This window comes from Manis pentadactyla, chromosome 12 (assembly GCF_030020395.1).
Source record: "Manis pentadactyla isolate mManPen7 chromosome 12, mManPen7.hap1, whole genome shotgun sequence".
NCBI classification, from domain to species: domain Eukaryota; kingdom Metazoa; phylum Chordata; class Mammalia; order Pholidota; family Manidae; genus Manis; species Manis pentadactyla.
Window position 1 is genome coordinate 48,403,768 of NC_080030.1, and position 15,703 is coordinate 48,419,470.

The 15,703-nt window shown below is 39.9% G+C and overlaps 1 protein-coding gene across 1 annotated transcript in view; it reads right to left on the reverse strand.

Annotated features, from left to right (window-relative positions):
• The window catches only part of ZC2HC1B (zinc finger C2HC-type containing 1B), a 35,477-nt gene that overhangs the window by 3,729 nt on the left and 16,045 nt on the right, over positions 1-15,703 (reverse strand). The window contains exons 5-6 of the mRNA XM_057489226.1: positions 8,662-8,801; positions 5,275-5,383 (exon numbers count right to left, since the gene is read on the reverse strand). Coding sequence (XP_057345209.1) covers positions 5,275-5,383; positions 8,662-8,801 — 249 coding nt within the window. The remainder of the gene's footprint in view (positions 1-5,274; positions 5,384-8,661; positions 8,802-15,703) is intronic.

The following is a 15,703-nucleotide window of genomic DNA, read 5'->3' on the forward strand; positions in this document are numbered from 1 at the left end:
GGAGGGGGGCCCACGGGGAAGGCAGTATAGCACAGAGAAGACAAGTAGTGACTATAGCATCTTACTATGCTGATGGACAGTGACTCTAATGGGGTATGTGGTGGGGACTTGATAATGGGGGGAATCTAGTAACCACAATGTTGCTCATGTGATTGTATATTAATGATACCAAAAAATAAAATAAAAATAATAAAAAATTGGGGTTTCTGTCCATGAAGAAGTGAATTATTTAAGATAGCAAAAAAGTAGAAACAATCTACCTACTCAACATCAGGAAAATAGCTAAATAAGTTACATTGTATTCTTATAATATATATATACAATGTTTTCAAAGAAATTCTTTAGCCAAGGGAGAATGTCCAAAATTTGTTAGTTAAAAAAATCAGGACATGTACGTGGACTAGGATACTAACTCTGAAAAAAGGGGAAATAAAGGGCGTATAAATAGAAAAAAATGGAAAAAGATTACCAGTGTTAACAGTGGTCACGTCAGGGGATGGAATTATGGATGATTTTTATTTGCTTTATACTTTTTCTCCATTTTCCAATATTTTCTATAGTAAGCATTAATTTCTTACATAATTTTTAAAAATGCTCTTTCTCAAAAAGAAATTTTTGTAGACTAGCTAAAAGTGGCTAGAAATGAAAAGCTATCATAGCCGCCTCACTTACACAGACGTGAGCTCCCAAAGGTGGGACACTAGTGTTGGCGTTATGCACATCCAGTCTGGGTATCTCACTGGGCATTTACAGCCCTCCTTGCTCTAGTACCAGCCTTCCATTCTAACTTGAATTTCTGTTCACACCCCAACTCTTTACTATGCTTCGGCTCAATGGGCCATTATTTCCAGGGCATATCTGCCACATTCTTATTTTCATAAGTTTGTTCATTCCTTCTTCAGCTTTTCTCCAGACTGGTCAAAATCTAGTTCATCCTGAAAGCTCATTCCAAATGCCTTCACCTCCATGAAGCCTCCCCTCTCAGACTGTTATCTCCTCCATAAAGCCTCCTGGGCAAAGTTGATCTCTTTCTTATATTCCTTAGGGCTTTGACATTCCACTGTTAAATATTAGATATAATTATTCACTGCTTCTCCCTGTAGACTTGTAAGAAGCCATGGGCATAAGAAACAACAATGCATAATAATTATGTGTTGAATGAATGAGCTCTCTGGAACTTCATGGCAACTGTGTATCAACTTCACATAATATCCCAGAGATTTTCCGGCACAAACATACATTCTCATAAGACTCTGAGACACAGGAGCATTGTGGCTTACACACATGTATGTCTCATGACTGTGAATTTAAAACAATGCCTATTTTACTGAAGAGGATGGAAGGATGAAAGCTACAGTGTTAGGGGGCTGGCTACCAGCTCGAGAGGCAGCAACTGGATTTCTGTGGAAGGTGAGTAACACCAAGTGGCCTAAACTACTGATGATCAATGTAGAAATAGCAAAGCGCAACAACAATTTAAAAAAGACCTCGTGTTACAAGTAGATCGATACTAACCAGAATAAAAGAAAAATAGGCAGTAGATGCAGATCTGATGCACACACAGGCCTGTTTACATTGAAAGACACTCAGTGCTTTTCTCCAAGCCTTAACCATTTTTGAGAATTCACCTCCCCTCAATATACTTCTGTTTCCTTCCCAGAATGGCTCTGAATGAAACGTGACTAATTTAAAGGCACCCTAACCCTGGCGGTTTTATTTTAAACATAAGGAGATGAAGCCACAGAAAAAAAATAAGAAATTAAAATTTAAAAGCATATTAATCCTGAAATAAAACAAAAAAACTCTCTCTTAAAGCTATTAACATGATAATTCTATTCATATGCCAGTAATTTAAATGAGACATTACAGAATCAAGTTACCTACTTTCTCTATTTCATTCAAAAAGTATTTACTGAGCACCTCCTATATGCCACAAACAATCCTAACAGGTGGGGATACAGCAGTGCAATAAAAAATAGACAAAGTAGAGAGATCCCTGCCTTCTTGGAACTTTCATTATTTTTCTGGTGGGGTTAGGAGACAAGCAAATATATACTGAATATTAGATGTTGATAAATGCTATTAGAAAAACTACAAAGAGATTATAGTTTTGGGGGGCCTCACTGTAAAGATGACATTCAGCAAAGAACTGCAGGGAGGGAGGGCATGAGCAGTGCTGATTAGTGGAGGGTTTTGGTTTTCAGCAGCACAAGCAGCCAGTGCAAGAGGCAGGAGTGTGCACGCAGACCTGAAATGTTCAAGGAACACACAGGGGACCCTGGAGCTGGAGATGGATTGAGATGAACAGCGGAAGGTATGCTCCAGAGGTGGTATAGAACCTAGCGTGGGCCTTGTTAAGAATTTTGCCTTGTTCTAGGCAACATACAGTGGCTAAAAACCACCAGTCACTAGTCAACAGCAAACAACATACCGTTTTATTTAAATCTACTGACCTACTAATCTATTTTCTAATGTGTCTTATAATGTTCTGCTGAAGGTCACCTACTGGGACCCGAGTCCTAATTTAGGACCTGTTCACATATACCTTGTGGCTACTTTCAAGAAATCATTTAGTCCAAAGAAGGAAGCTTTCCCCCTCTTTTCAACACTATACCTGATCCTGTCTTCTCCCATTCCCAGTCTCAGTACAAGTTTACTAGGCCAAAGAATGAAGGTCCTGGGCTCTGCTGCAGTACTCAGACCTGACCTTGCACATTGTCAAAGTTATCTAACCCTAAGGAATTAAGAAATAGCCCCTCTTTGCAAATAAACTTTAACCTCTAAGGAGTGCTTTTCACTGGAAGGGAAGCATTGGCATATATTATTTAAAAATAGAACAAGAAAAGATATATATCATATAAAGAAATTGTCTTTTCTAAAGGACACAAATCATTATACTTTAGAAAAAAGCTTGTTCATAAAAGATTTGCCAAATGAATACACATGTGATTTGAATTTTTTTTTAAGTGAAAACTACCCCCCACTGTTAAGTTTTCACAGATTAGGAAAAAAACTAACAACTTAGGTTTATAGGGCATGGGGAAATCTTTTAAATATCAATTCAATTTTCATCTCATGATGAGCAACTCATGAGGAATTTAAAAACCAGTAATCAAGCTTTCTGGTGCGGTTTCTTTATTGACTGTGAGACTCTCAGTTCTTATTCTGGTTCTGATGATACCTTCAAAATAAGATTCCTGATAAAGGTACTAATATGGTCATGAATTAGTTCAAAGTGCCTTCATAGCACAGCTGATCATAAGAAGAAAGCCACATTAATGCAGCTCAATGAAGAGGGATAGTGCAATAGTGTATCTAATCCAGTTCTGCATTTTACCAATTGTGCACCTTGAACAAATAACTTATATTCTCTGAGCCTCAGTTTCCCTTTCTGAAGACTAAAACATTTGGAAGATTAATATGAGAATTAAATGAAATGGGTCTACCACACAGTAATTCCAATAATGGTGGCTATGCCTTTCTGCTACTTTGAAGAAATTAATTACTTTTAGGAAGCAAACTCTTCCCCAGCTTCATTTAGATATAATTGAATTGAACACTGTACAAATTTAAGGTATACACTCTGATTTGATATATATTACAAATGATTACCAAGTTAGTTAACATATCCATCACTACACATAGTTACCTTGTGTGTGTGCAGTGGGAACATTTAAGATTTACCCTTGTGATATAATGAGTCATAAAAATACATATTTGGTCATTCATATGACCAAACATGTATTTCCCAGGTTGTTTAGTCTTCATCCATAACTACTGGGAACACTGCAATCTTAAAGGTGAAATGGGTGTCTTGTCATGTTAATGAGACTTTTGGACCCTCCCAAGGGAGAGGGCTGGAGGCTGAATCAGCCAACAGCCAATAATTTAGTCAGTCATGACTATGCAATGAAGCCCTAAGGATAACCCCTGAGAAGAGCTTATCACTCTCTTGGATCCTGCTTCTCAGAGAGAGAGTTTCTAAGCTTGGGGAACCAGAATGCCTCCATGTGCCACCGAGCCAGGCCCCAGGCTCCACCAGGATTGAAGCCCCTTTATTTGGGACCTTGCCTCATGTGGCTCTTCATCTGGCTGTTAACTTGTGTCCTTTACTGTATCCTTTGCTAAATTGGTGAACATAGTGTTTTCCTGAGTTCTGTGAGCCACTCTAGCAAATTAATCAACCTAAAGGGGAGGTTGTGGGAGCCTTCAAATCTGCAGCTAGTAGGTCAGAAGCACAGGGGGCTGCCCGGGGTTTACGACCTGCATCTGGAGTGGGGGGTGGAGGGCAGTCTTGTAGGACAGAGCCCTTAACCTGGGGAATCAGGTGTCTTAGACAGATAGTGTCAGAATTGAGTTGAGTTCTTGGTGTTCGAGAATTGCTTGGTGTTGCATGTGGAAGACACCCTCCCACACACATAAATACACATTGGAATCCGTCTGGGAACCCGAACAGTTCTACTTGTATTACTGCTGTGTATGATACTGTTACTGTTGCTGTATATGAAAGAACACACTGCAACCCTCTTAGCAACTATAACTATAGTCACCATGCTGTATATTAGCTCCCCAGAACTTACTTATCTTACAACTGGAAGTTTGTACCTTTTGGCCAACATCTGTTAATTCTTGGGAACCACCATTCTACTCTCTCTTTCTATGAATTTGACTTTTTTTAGATTTCATACAATATATATATAAGTGATATATATTGTATTTGTCTTTCTCAGATTTATCTCACTTAATAAAATGGCCTCAGTGTCTGTGTTGTCATAGAAGGCAGGATTTCCTTCCTTTTTAAAGACTGAATAATATTCCATCATGCAATATATACCTCCTCTTTATCCCTTGATCCACTTAGGTTGTTTCCATATCTTGGCAATTTGAAAAATGCTGTAATGAAAGGAGAGTACAGATATCTCCTCGAGAGAGTGATTTCATTTTCCTCCCTTATTTTCACCATGACACCTGATACACACTTATCCCCCATTCTTAATCTCTTCTCAATCTCAATTGTATTAGACCAGAAAACGATGGTTCTAGGCCCTGCTGCTGTAATTGGATCTGACTTCATATATTGTCAGAGTTATCTAATGCCCTAAATCAGGAAATATTCCTTCTTGGCAAATAAGCTGTAACCGCAAACAAACCCACACATCTTCATATCCCAAAGCAACAGTGCACGTCCCAGTCTTTGCTGAGGGCTGACAAACCCGAGGCAACCACGGCCCCTCCGACCTTGCCATGGGACAGCTGAGATGCTCCTTGACTCACCTGGCCTGGCTGAAGCCGCACTTGAGGCCTCCAGGGCCCTGTTCTGTAGCAGAGCACCCACGGCACTAGTTACAGTTGGTTCTTTCTTGGCGCCCATCTGAGCCTTACCCTACAGAGAGGGAGAGAGGGGGACAGTTCTGTAACCTCAGGTGGTCCCGAGGGAGGAAGGTCATTTTCTCTTAACCAGCAGCAGACTGAGTCCTCTCCGGGGGCCTGAGCACCCTGCACCTTAGGCAGCCTAGTTCCTGTCCTCCCTTTGGTCCTCAGAGCCACGTCTGGGTTTGGGCCCTTTCATTCCATAATCAAGCCCTTTGGGGAGTGATGATACGTTAATCCTGTAAAATTAGTTGTACAGAGACATAAGAAATCATTTAATGTCAATAAGGATAGTTATGGAACATTTTAGTTTTTCATTACACTTGAAGATGGTTTTGTTTTTAAATACATGAACAGAGAAGAAAAACAGACACTGGCAGGCAGCAAATGTTTTAACCATGGAATTCCACTCTCCCCACGCCACACCCCTCCTCGCCGGGCGGCAGTAGCCGACTAGTCACATGAGTGCAGAGTAAGATTCAAAAGGTTCCGCGACAGCTCCTTTCCACCGTGTTACTGATCCTAACAGCATTTCCATGGAAACCGCAGTATAAAGAAAACCTGTTACTCCAACTGAGAATTCTCACTTGGGCAGGAATGGCTATGAGATTACAGCAGGCCGCTCATCTGTGTTTTCAAACACAGCAAGCTGCTTTCGGAGTCCACACTGGTCTCTTTCGGTTAAGGCTATAACACGTGTTTAAAGTTGATTATGTTTAAAATAGAAACACATTTCAGCTGGGCTGTTAACAGCCCTTCAAAACTGAAACTACCCCTCCGTTTTGTTTCGCTTCTGAATAAGCTTCGCTATTAGGCAGGGCCCCAGAGCGTGAGGCTGGCGTGAGAGGACAAGGGCCTGCCTGCCGTTCGGATGCACTCTACAGGGAGCTTACTCCAGAAGCAAGTGAATCGGAAAGCAAGCAATTTTTCTCCTGTGTTCCCAATCGCCACTTAGCTCTGGAAAACAAGGAGAGGAACAGGGCCAAGTCACTGGTTACACTCAGGACGGCCAGCTGGCCTTTTTCAGGAATAAAAAGCACTTCCATTTGCTGCTTTCCTGGGCTCCCTTTGGCCCCACTAATGCCGACTAATTTTGTGGACTGGTCAGAAGAACATTCGAGGAAACGCAATGCACCCCTTATTGCTTTGGAAAGAATAGGTAGTGTTTCACTTTTCCAAATCTGAGTTGAATTCAAGCTCAAAGCAGTCATACATCCCCCAATATCGAGGTTCCCGTCCCCCAACAGGAAGGGACTACCACAGAGAGGAGGAGGGTGGGTCAGCGTGGAAAAAGCAAAGGCAGGGGAAGCCCTCTGTGCAAGGCCCTTGATAGCATCTATGATCCTCCCAATAACTTGGCACGGTAAAGTGACTTTCAGAGAATTTAAGGAACCTGTCCATGTTCACCTACAGATAATAAATTATGGAACTGAGTCAAACCCTGACTACTGATTGCAAAATCTGGGCTCTTTCTACATTGCAGGCTTCCCACGCTATTTCAGGTATAAAGATTGAATCTCCACAACTATGTTTGTTATAACCACCCTGCCTTCCCTACCACACACCTATCTCCTCCCTCCCGTGCTCCTTTACCTAGATGTACTATTATCTGCCTAGGCTCTGGAACTAATAAAAACCTGGTCTACCCTGGTCCCCTTCTCCCCTATATCCAAATCAGCTTCTCAGTGCCGACCATTCTGTCTTATGTTCTCGCTCTATACACACCCCTCCACACAGCCCACTAGGCCTCTCACTCCAGACCCTCATCCCTTCCCTGTTGCTGTGGCCCCTAGCTGGTCTCCCACCAATCCATGTGAACACTGATTACAAGGATGACCTTCCTAAGAAGCCATCTCCATTGTCACTCCAGTCTGCACTGTTCAACCAGTCTACACTGCCCATACAATGACACATGAGGTCAACAGTAGACACATGGACAGAAAAGTCAAGAAAGTCAGTCTGAAGAAAGAAAAGAAAGCAGAAGCATAGTGGGAAGAAGACAGAGGATAGAAAGACGGAAAGGAGGGTTTCCTGGGTCCCCAGGGACTTTCCAATTCCTGCTTCCAAGCCCTTAGGCTGGATGGCCTCCGATTTTAGGGCATCTATCTACTTGATTCCTCTTTCCCCGCCCCCCTGACCAACTTGAGTGAAAGCCCTTCCACCCCTGATGCCTGCCTCGCCTGTTACCCACCCCAGACACTGTGTGCTTCAGCCCTCATGGTGGGCTCCTCAGACCACAGTCTGGATATTGTGGGCACAACATTATTCCCAACGCCTGCTCTAGGCTGGTCAACCCACTGGTATTCAAGGGGAAAATGTGTGCTCTTCTTTGAAGCCGTCCGTGAATCACATTGGCCTCTTCCTCCACAGTGTTGCCACCTATGTGAGCTTCCACGCCTTCCTACTGCATTGCTTCCAAGGCCTCCCCCTCCTTTGAATTACAGGTGCTTGGTCAAGCAGCACCCTGCTGTGCCTGGTACAGAGTAGATAATAACTGTCTAATGTATGTGGAAATAGAGCTCAGAATCTCAGTCCAAGGGACCTAAATACTGGAGAGGGTCCTACCCCTGTTACATATTGGATTTCATTCACGAAAATTTTGCTAAATGTGTTTCACACTCTTTAAGTATTCAGGCTAACTTAATCTTTCCTTGGTGTCTGAGCCATGTTTATGAAACTAACAGTTTTCATAGTTATGTCCCTGGGACCCTTGATGTGTAGGTAGCTGTTTGCTGGCTCCAGCTGTCTGTTCTTATAAATCTACTGTCTTCCTGGTCAGATGGTCACTTTACTTATTTGGACATATTTATAACAGCTGATTCCATTCACTTACTTTGATGATCCTGTGGCTTTAAATAAAAGATTGAAGACACCGAAGACACCTCCTCTGCAGACCAAAACGCCAGACCTGCAGAGCAGTTCTCCCTGGTGACAGCCAAACCCGCTCTAGCCAGCTGTGCTTCAGGTCCCCACTTCTTTTCTGGGTGGTTAAGGCTGATAACCACCGTTGGATAGATAAGATTTTACCATAATACTATAGAAACACTACCATACAAACATGTTCAAGTCTTCATCCAAAGAAACTTCAAAGCCTATAGAAAGATTTTTTTCATAACACTGAAAGATGCTGTTAGTGAAAAGCATGCCTCAGAAGAAGCTGACTCCCACGAGGATGAGTGACAGTGACCTTACACTTCTCAGGATGGGTAGTTGAGGTTCTGTAGCAAATTCTACCTGCTTGCCTCAGGCATGCAAAATCACAAGAGCCAACACCTGGGAAGAGATATTTACCTGCATTCTGGATGCCAGCTTGGCTGCTGTTTGGGCTGGATCAAAGACTCGGCGAGAAGACTGATCCTTGCAGAAATTAATGTGACGGTTGGCTGCAGTTTCATTAAACCTCCTCATACAATATGGGCATTGAATATAATCTGAATGCAAAAATAACAACAAAAGGCAATTGACATTTCAGAAACAACTCTGGAATGGACTATATGAAAGGAAGTAAGTAGGATGTGAACTCTGCTCCAACATGAAAGAATAAAGTTCCATACTCTGGCTTGAGACAGCCTGTTCCAGAATGGAAGGCATGCAAGGGCTCAAACAAAGGACATTGCAGAGGGTAAGTGTTCATCTATCTATGCACTTATTTCAGTTAAGAGTGTGCCTTTAAAATGTATACAGGTTACATGTTTTTGAAAATAGATTAATTGTACTTAGGAATTTCCCAGTTAAATAACTTATTTACTGAATCCTTATGTAAGGAAAGTAGTTCTGGGATCACAGAATGTTCATATCGTTGATACTGAAGAACCCAGAAGATTCAAAAACCAAGGATGTAGTTCTGGGTGGGACAGAGGGCCACACAGGAGTTATAAAGTTACAGAGGAAGTGAGATGTTTAAAAATGTGCTTTTGAGGCATGGGATTTGAAGCCAAGGATGTCATGGGCAGAAAGATACACTGCATCTGCGGGGGCTAGACTTTTTCACTGAACTCCTAAGTGAGGAGCCAAATATGTTCAGAAAGGAGGTAAGTAAAAGGAAAAAGTAGGAGTTCAAAGAAAGGGAAAAGGGTATGAAGAAGGGACAGCAGGGAAGTGGCTCCAGAAACAATTTCAGCTTCCAGAATTAGAACTTCCCAGGCCGCTCTGTGGGCACTAGGCCCTCTGCAGTTCTGTGAACTACCCGTGTCTCAGTTTGGCTCTCATCTGCGGTTACGACAGTGAAAGGAATGGGAAGTGAGAAAGATCCTAGGACTTCTTAGAACACAGGGCAAAGTCAGGTTGGAGCCTACCCTGTAAAGCAAGCAGGGCCATGGGACCTTTTTTGTGTTTGGTTTTAGGCTCCTTGAAGGGATGACATAGTGATGTAAGAGTGGACATAAGACATGAGAGACGCAAGACAGTAACTTTCCCCCCACCATGAGGGATCTGAAACAGCACAGACTTTCAACTGTATGGAAGTTTGGGCTAATGGATAGTCAAAATTCCTAATGCGTGGGTGGATATTTAAGGCCATGATGTCTTCAAACTTGAGAGTTTTTTGAAGGCATCTATTTTAAGCAGTTGGGTAGTTTTCTATTTGAACAAATCATTTCCTAAAAAGAATGCTCATAAAATATAGCAATTGGAAAATATAAGAAATGTAAGAAGTTGGAATGTAATAGAAAGTTAGTGCTTAACCTAACCTTTTCTTTCACACTCTGGAAGGTAGTACTTGATTATTCATTCAATATGTATGGAACACCTACCTAGTATGTGTCAGGCACTGTTCATACTTAGGGATACAATGTCTCTGCAATTAAGGGCTGTACATTCTAATACAGAAATAAAATTTTCCCATGATGATTAATTTCTTGAACAAAGTAAAATAGGACAGCGCTGGTAGATGATGGAGACTCTGCAGCCTGCCTGACTGGTTTGGAGCCTGAGCTCTTCCCTTGCTGTGTATGAACATGGGAAAGTTACTCAATCTCCCTGGGCTTCAATTTGCCCATTCCCTACATATCACCCATTTTACTGGGTTGTTGCAAAAGTCAACTAAGATAACTCATCCATACTCGGGCTTGGCCACAGTGAGTGGAACATACTAGTACACGGAAACAGGCCCAGCAAGCTTGTGTTTCGAATTACCAAGCAGGAGTGAAACTGCTTATAAAAGTACAATAGAAGGTGCCATTCTCATGCAGAACTCATTCAGGATAGGGTGGAAATCCCTCTAGAACTTGGCCCTTGGTTTTGTGATTGTTTCTTCAGTTTTGGCAGCTGAAAAGTCAGGACTTGTATCAGAAATGCTGCTGATAATAAACCTTACTCAGTTTGAGCAGAGACAGTGATTGTGGCAGGGACTGTATTGCTTCCTTAATCCACTTGTTCATTTGTTGCCACCGGTCTGTGGGTTTTCCACTATATGCCACTGTGGGGACAACGAAGTTCAGTGGATTTCCCTGCTGATAAAAATCTCAAAGACGAGTAGAGGACAAGTAAAGCAGCAGACAGTTGCCACTCCTGGGATAAGCTTTAAGGTCAGGAGGCACTGGGTCCTCCAGGAGCCCACAGCAGGGATGTGAAGGCCAGACTTAAGATGGTGGAGGAAGGAAACCTCAAATACTCTGAGAATGGAAAGTGTTTTTTTTGCAACAAAGCATAACTGAGCATGTTCCACTCTTGTGTCAAGGAGTTGCCTCTTCCTCTGTCAATAAGGATGTCATAAAAATCACTATGTGCTACTTATTTTAATAGATAATGATTTTTAAACTCTGGTTACAAATGGATTCTTATGACAACTATGGGGAAGGTAGCCAGATTTCATAAAAAATTAAAAGTAGAAAAACAAGCCTCATTTTAAAATGCAAGCATTTTGTTGAGTAACCATGTCTATGTAGCCCCGTGAGGGGTCACCAAATGTCCTAGGTCTCACTGAAATCCCCAGGTGAAAATATTCTATATCACAGTCCCCACAAACTGTCACAATATCCTAGAAAGTTGAATGACTGGCAGATTTGCTCAAGTTAGTAAGAATTAGAATATGCATGTCACAAAAACTGATGAAATAGGTAGTCGTGCTGGAAAGAAAATGGAAATTACTTGCAAAATCATGCACACTAAGCCATACTATATATAGCCTTAGTTAGACCTATATAAACTTTCTAGTATTTAAGCCTGAGAATATATGGGCTAATATAAAATCCTTGCACAATCAAAATAATTGAATAGTAATGAGAATGTGCTACTGGAGGTAATCGTTTTGCTTGGTGCATAAAATTATATAAGAACACAGGGAAAAATTTAATTATAAAACTATATTTTAGCATAAATTTGTAAAAAGTGGCAAAATAAATTGTACATTTGATGAGGGCTTACAAGGGGAATTACTTATTTTAAAGAAATAATAATCCCCACATTTTTAATTCAATATGGAAATTAGACAAATTCACATGGTTGCATTTATCCCACTAAAGAATTATAAAGTAGCCGTCAACCCTGTAGCTTGTTATTATAATGAACTATTTTTCATAAAAGATGTGTTTGTTATATAAAGCTTTTTGCCAGAGTATTACCAAAATCACAACCATAGATCTTTCTATTTCATGTTATTTTAAACCACATTTTCCTTAGCTCTCAGAGAAAGTGAAGCAATTACAAAGATTAGTTTCTGGTGCACCTGTTTGCATGCCACAGTTGCAACCAGCCCTCTCAGAGAGCTGCACGGGGTGGTGGTGGTGGTGGTGGGGGATGGGCTACCCTACCCACCAGCACACCCACAAGCTGCAGCTGGGCCTCTTAGCCAACCCTACCCACCAGTGGGCCCACAGCAGTTGCAGCCCAATCACAAAAGGAGGACACACATAGCCCACACACGGGACTTGCCTGGAGCACCTGGTTCTGATGACCAGGGAGAATTATGCTACTGGACCCCATAGGATGCCTTCTACATAAAATAACTTCTTCAAGACCAGGAGACATAGCTGACCTACCTAATACATAGAAACAAACACTCAGAATCAGACAAAATGAGGAGATGGGAATATGTTCCAAATGAAAGAATAAGACAAAACCTCAGAAAGAGAACTAAACAGAGAAACAAGATCTCTGACAAAGAGTTCAAAGTAATGGTCATAGAGATGCTTATCAGACTTGAGAGAAGAGTGGATGAACGTAGAACTTCAACAAAGAGGTAGGAAATACGAAAAAAAAAACAATCAAAGCTGAATAACTGAAATGAAAAATACACTGGATGGAATCGATAGCATTTTACAGATGCAGAAGAATGGGTCAATGAGCTGGAAAACAGGGTAATGGAAATCATCCTAACTGAATAGAAAGAAGAAAAAAGAATTTTAAAAAATGATGATAGTTGAAGGGACCTCTAGAATCAGACATACTAAAATTTGCATTACAGGGGTCTCAGGAGAAGGAGAGAGAGAAAAAAAGGGGCAGAAACTGTATTCTTATAAGTAATAGCTAAAAACTTCCCTAACCTTGGGGAGGAAACAGATAGCCAGTTAAAGAAAGCAAGGAGATCCGAGACAAGACGAACCCAAAGAGGTCCACACCAAGACACAGAAGTAAAATGTCAAAAATTAAAGATAAAAGCAGAATCTTAAAAACAACAAGAGAAAAGCAACCAGGTACATACAAGGGACCCCCATCCCAATCCCAACACACACACACCCCATCACAAATAAGGCTCTCAGCTGATTTTTCAGCAGAAACTTGCAGGCTGAAAGAGAGGAGCATGATATATTTAAAGTGCTGAAAGGGAAAACCTACAACTAAGAACACTCTAACCAGCAAGGTTATCATTGAAAATTGAGGAGAGAGAGCAATTTTTCCAGACAAAAAAAAAGTTAAAAGAGTTCATCAGCACTAAGAAATGTTAAAGGGACTCCTTTAAGCAGAAAAGGCTATAACTAGAAGAAAATCATGAAAGACGAAATTTCACCTATAAAAGCAAATCAAATATATAGTAAAGGTAGTAAATCAGTCACTTATAAAGCTAGGATGAAGATTCAAAGACAAAAATACTAAAATGAATTATAGCTACAATAATTAATTAAGGGAGGCACGAAGTAAAAAGATGTAAAGTATGTTATCAAATGCATAAAACAGGGAGAAGGGTTGGGAAAAATGTAGTGCTTTTAGAATTAGTTTGAACTTAAGTGGCCATCAAATTAAAATAGACTGCTATATACATAGCTTGTTATGTATGAACCTCATGGTAACCCAAAAACCAAAAACCTGTAATAGATACGCAAAAAAATAAAGAGGCAGGAATCCAAGCATAACACTAAAGAAAGTCATCAAATCACAAGGGAAGAGAGCAAGAGAAGGAGCAGAGAAGAATTACAAAAATGTCCAAAAAACAGTTAACAAAATGCCAAGAAGTATATACCCATCAATAATTACCTTAAAGGTACATGGACTAAATGCTCCAATCAAAAGAAACAGGGTAACTGAATGGATAAAAAAGCAAGACTCATTTATATGCTTCCTATAAGAAACTCATTCCAGACCTAAAGACACATGCAGACTGAAAATGAAAGGGTGGAAAAAGATATTCTGCAAATGGAAGTGAGAAAAAAAGCTGAGGTAGCAATACTTAGACAAAATAGACTGTAAAACAAAGACTGTAACAAGGGACAATGAAGGGCTTTACATAATGATTAAGGGATCAAACCAACAAGAGGATACAACAATAACAAATATCTATGCACCCAACATGGAGCACTTAAATATATAAAGCAAATATTAACAGACATAAAGGGAGAAATTGACAGTAATACAACAACAGTAAGGGACTTTAACACCCCACTTAGATAGAAACTTAATAAGTAAATAACACATTAGACCAGGTAGATTTCACAGATATATACAGAACATTTCACCCCAAAACAGCAGAATACACCTTCTTTTCAAGCACACATAGAACATTCTCCAGGACAGGTCACATGTTAAGTCACAAATTTTCACTAAATTTAATAAGATTGAAATGATATCAAGCATCTTTTCTGACACAACAGTATGAAACTAGAAGTCAATTACAAGAAAAAATTGGAAAAAACACAAACATGTGGAAACTAAACAACATGCTACTAAACCAATGGGTCAACAAAGAAATCAAAGAGGAAATAAAAAATATGTTGAGACAAATGAAAATGGTAGCACAATGTTTAAAAGCCTTTGGGACACAGCAAAAGCAATTTTAAAAGGGCAGTTTATAGCAACATAGGCCTATCTCAAAAAAAGAAAAATCTCAAACACTCATAATATTACACCCAGAAGAGCTAGTAAAAGAATGAAGCTGAAAGTTAATAGAAAGAAGGAAAGAATAAAGATCAGAGCAGAAATAAATTAGAAACTAAAACAACAGAAAAGATCAATGAAGGTTCAATGTCCACAAATGTGATACACCACATTTACAAAAAGGATAAAAATCATACAACCATCCCAATGGATGCAGGAAAAGCATTTGACAAAATTCAAAATCCACTTATGATAAAAACTCTCAAGAAAGTAGGTATAGAGGGAAAATATCTCAACATGATGAAGGCCATGTCTGAAAAAACCACAGCTGATATCATACTCCATGGTGAAAAGCTGAAAGCTTTCCCTCTAAGATCATGAACAAGATGAAGGTATCCACTTTTGCCACTTCTATTTAACATAGTACTGGAAGCCCTAGCCACAGCAATCAGACAAGTAAAAAAGAAGGCATCCAAATTGGTAAGGAAGAGGTAAAACTCTTCACTATTTGCAGATGAAATGATAACAAATATAGAATACCCCAAAGACTTTACCAAAAAACTATTGTAATAAATGAATCCAATAGAGTTTCAGGACACAAAGTTAATGTACAGAAATATGTTTTGTTTCTACACACTAGTAATGAGCTAACAGAAAGAGAAATTAAGAAAACAATTCCATTTACAATTGTATAAAAAAGATATAAAACCTCTAGGAATAAGTTTACTCAAGGAAGTAAAAGTAAAAGACTTGTACTCTGAAAACTATGAGACACTGATGAAAGAAATTGAAAATGACACAAATAAATGTAATGATATACCATGTCCATGGATTGGAAGAGTATTGTTAGAATGTCCATACTATCCAAAGCAATCTATATAATCAATGCAATCCCTATCAAAATACCAATAGCATTTTTCAGAAAAATAGAACATATAATCCTAAAATTTGTATCAAAGCACAAAAGGCCCCTAATAGCTAAAACTATCTTGAGAAATAAAAAGAAAGTTCAAACTTTCATAATCCCAAATTTAAAATTAAGTAAGCCATTGACACAAAAACAGATTAATGAGTCAGAATAGAGATC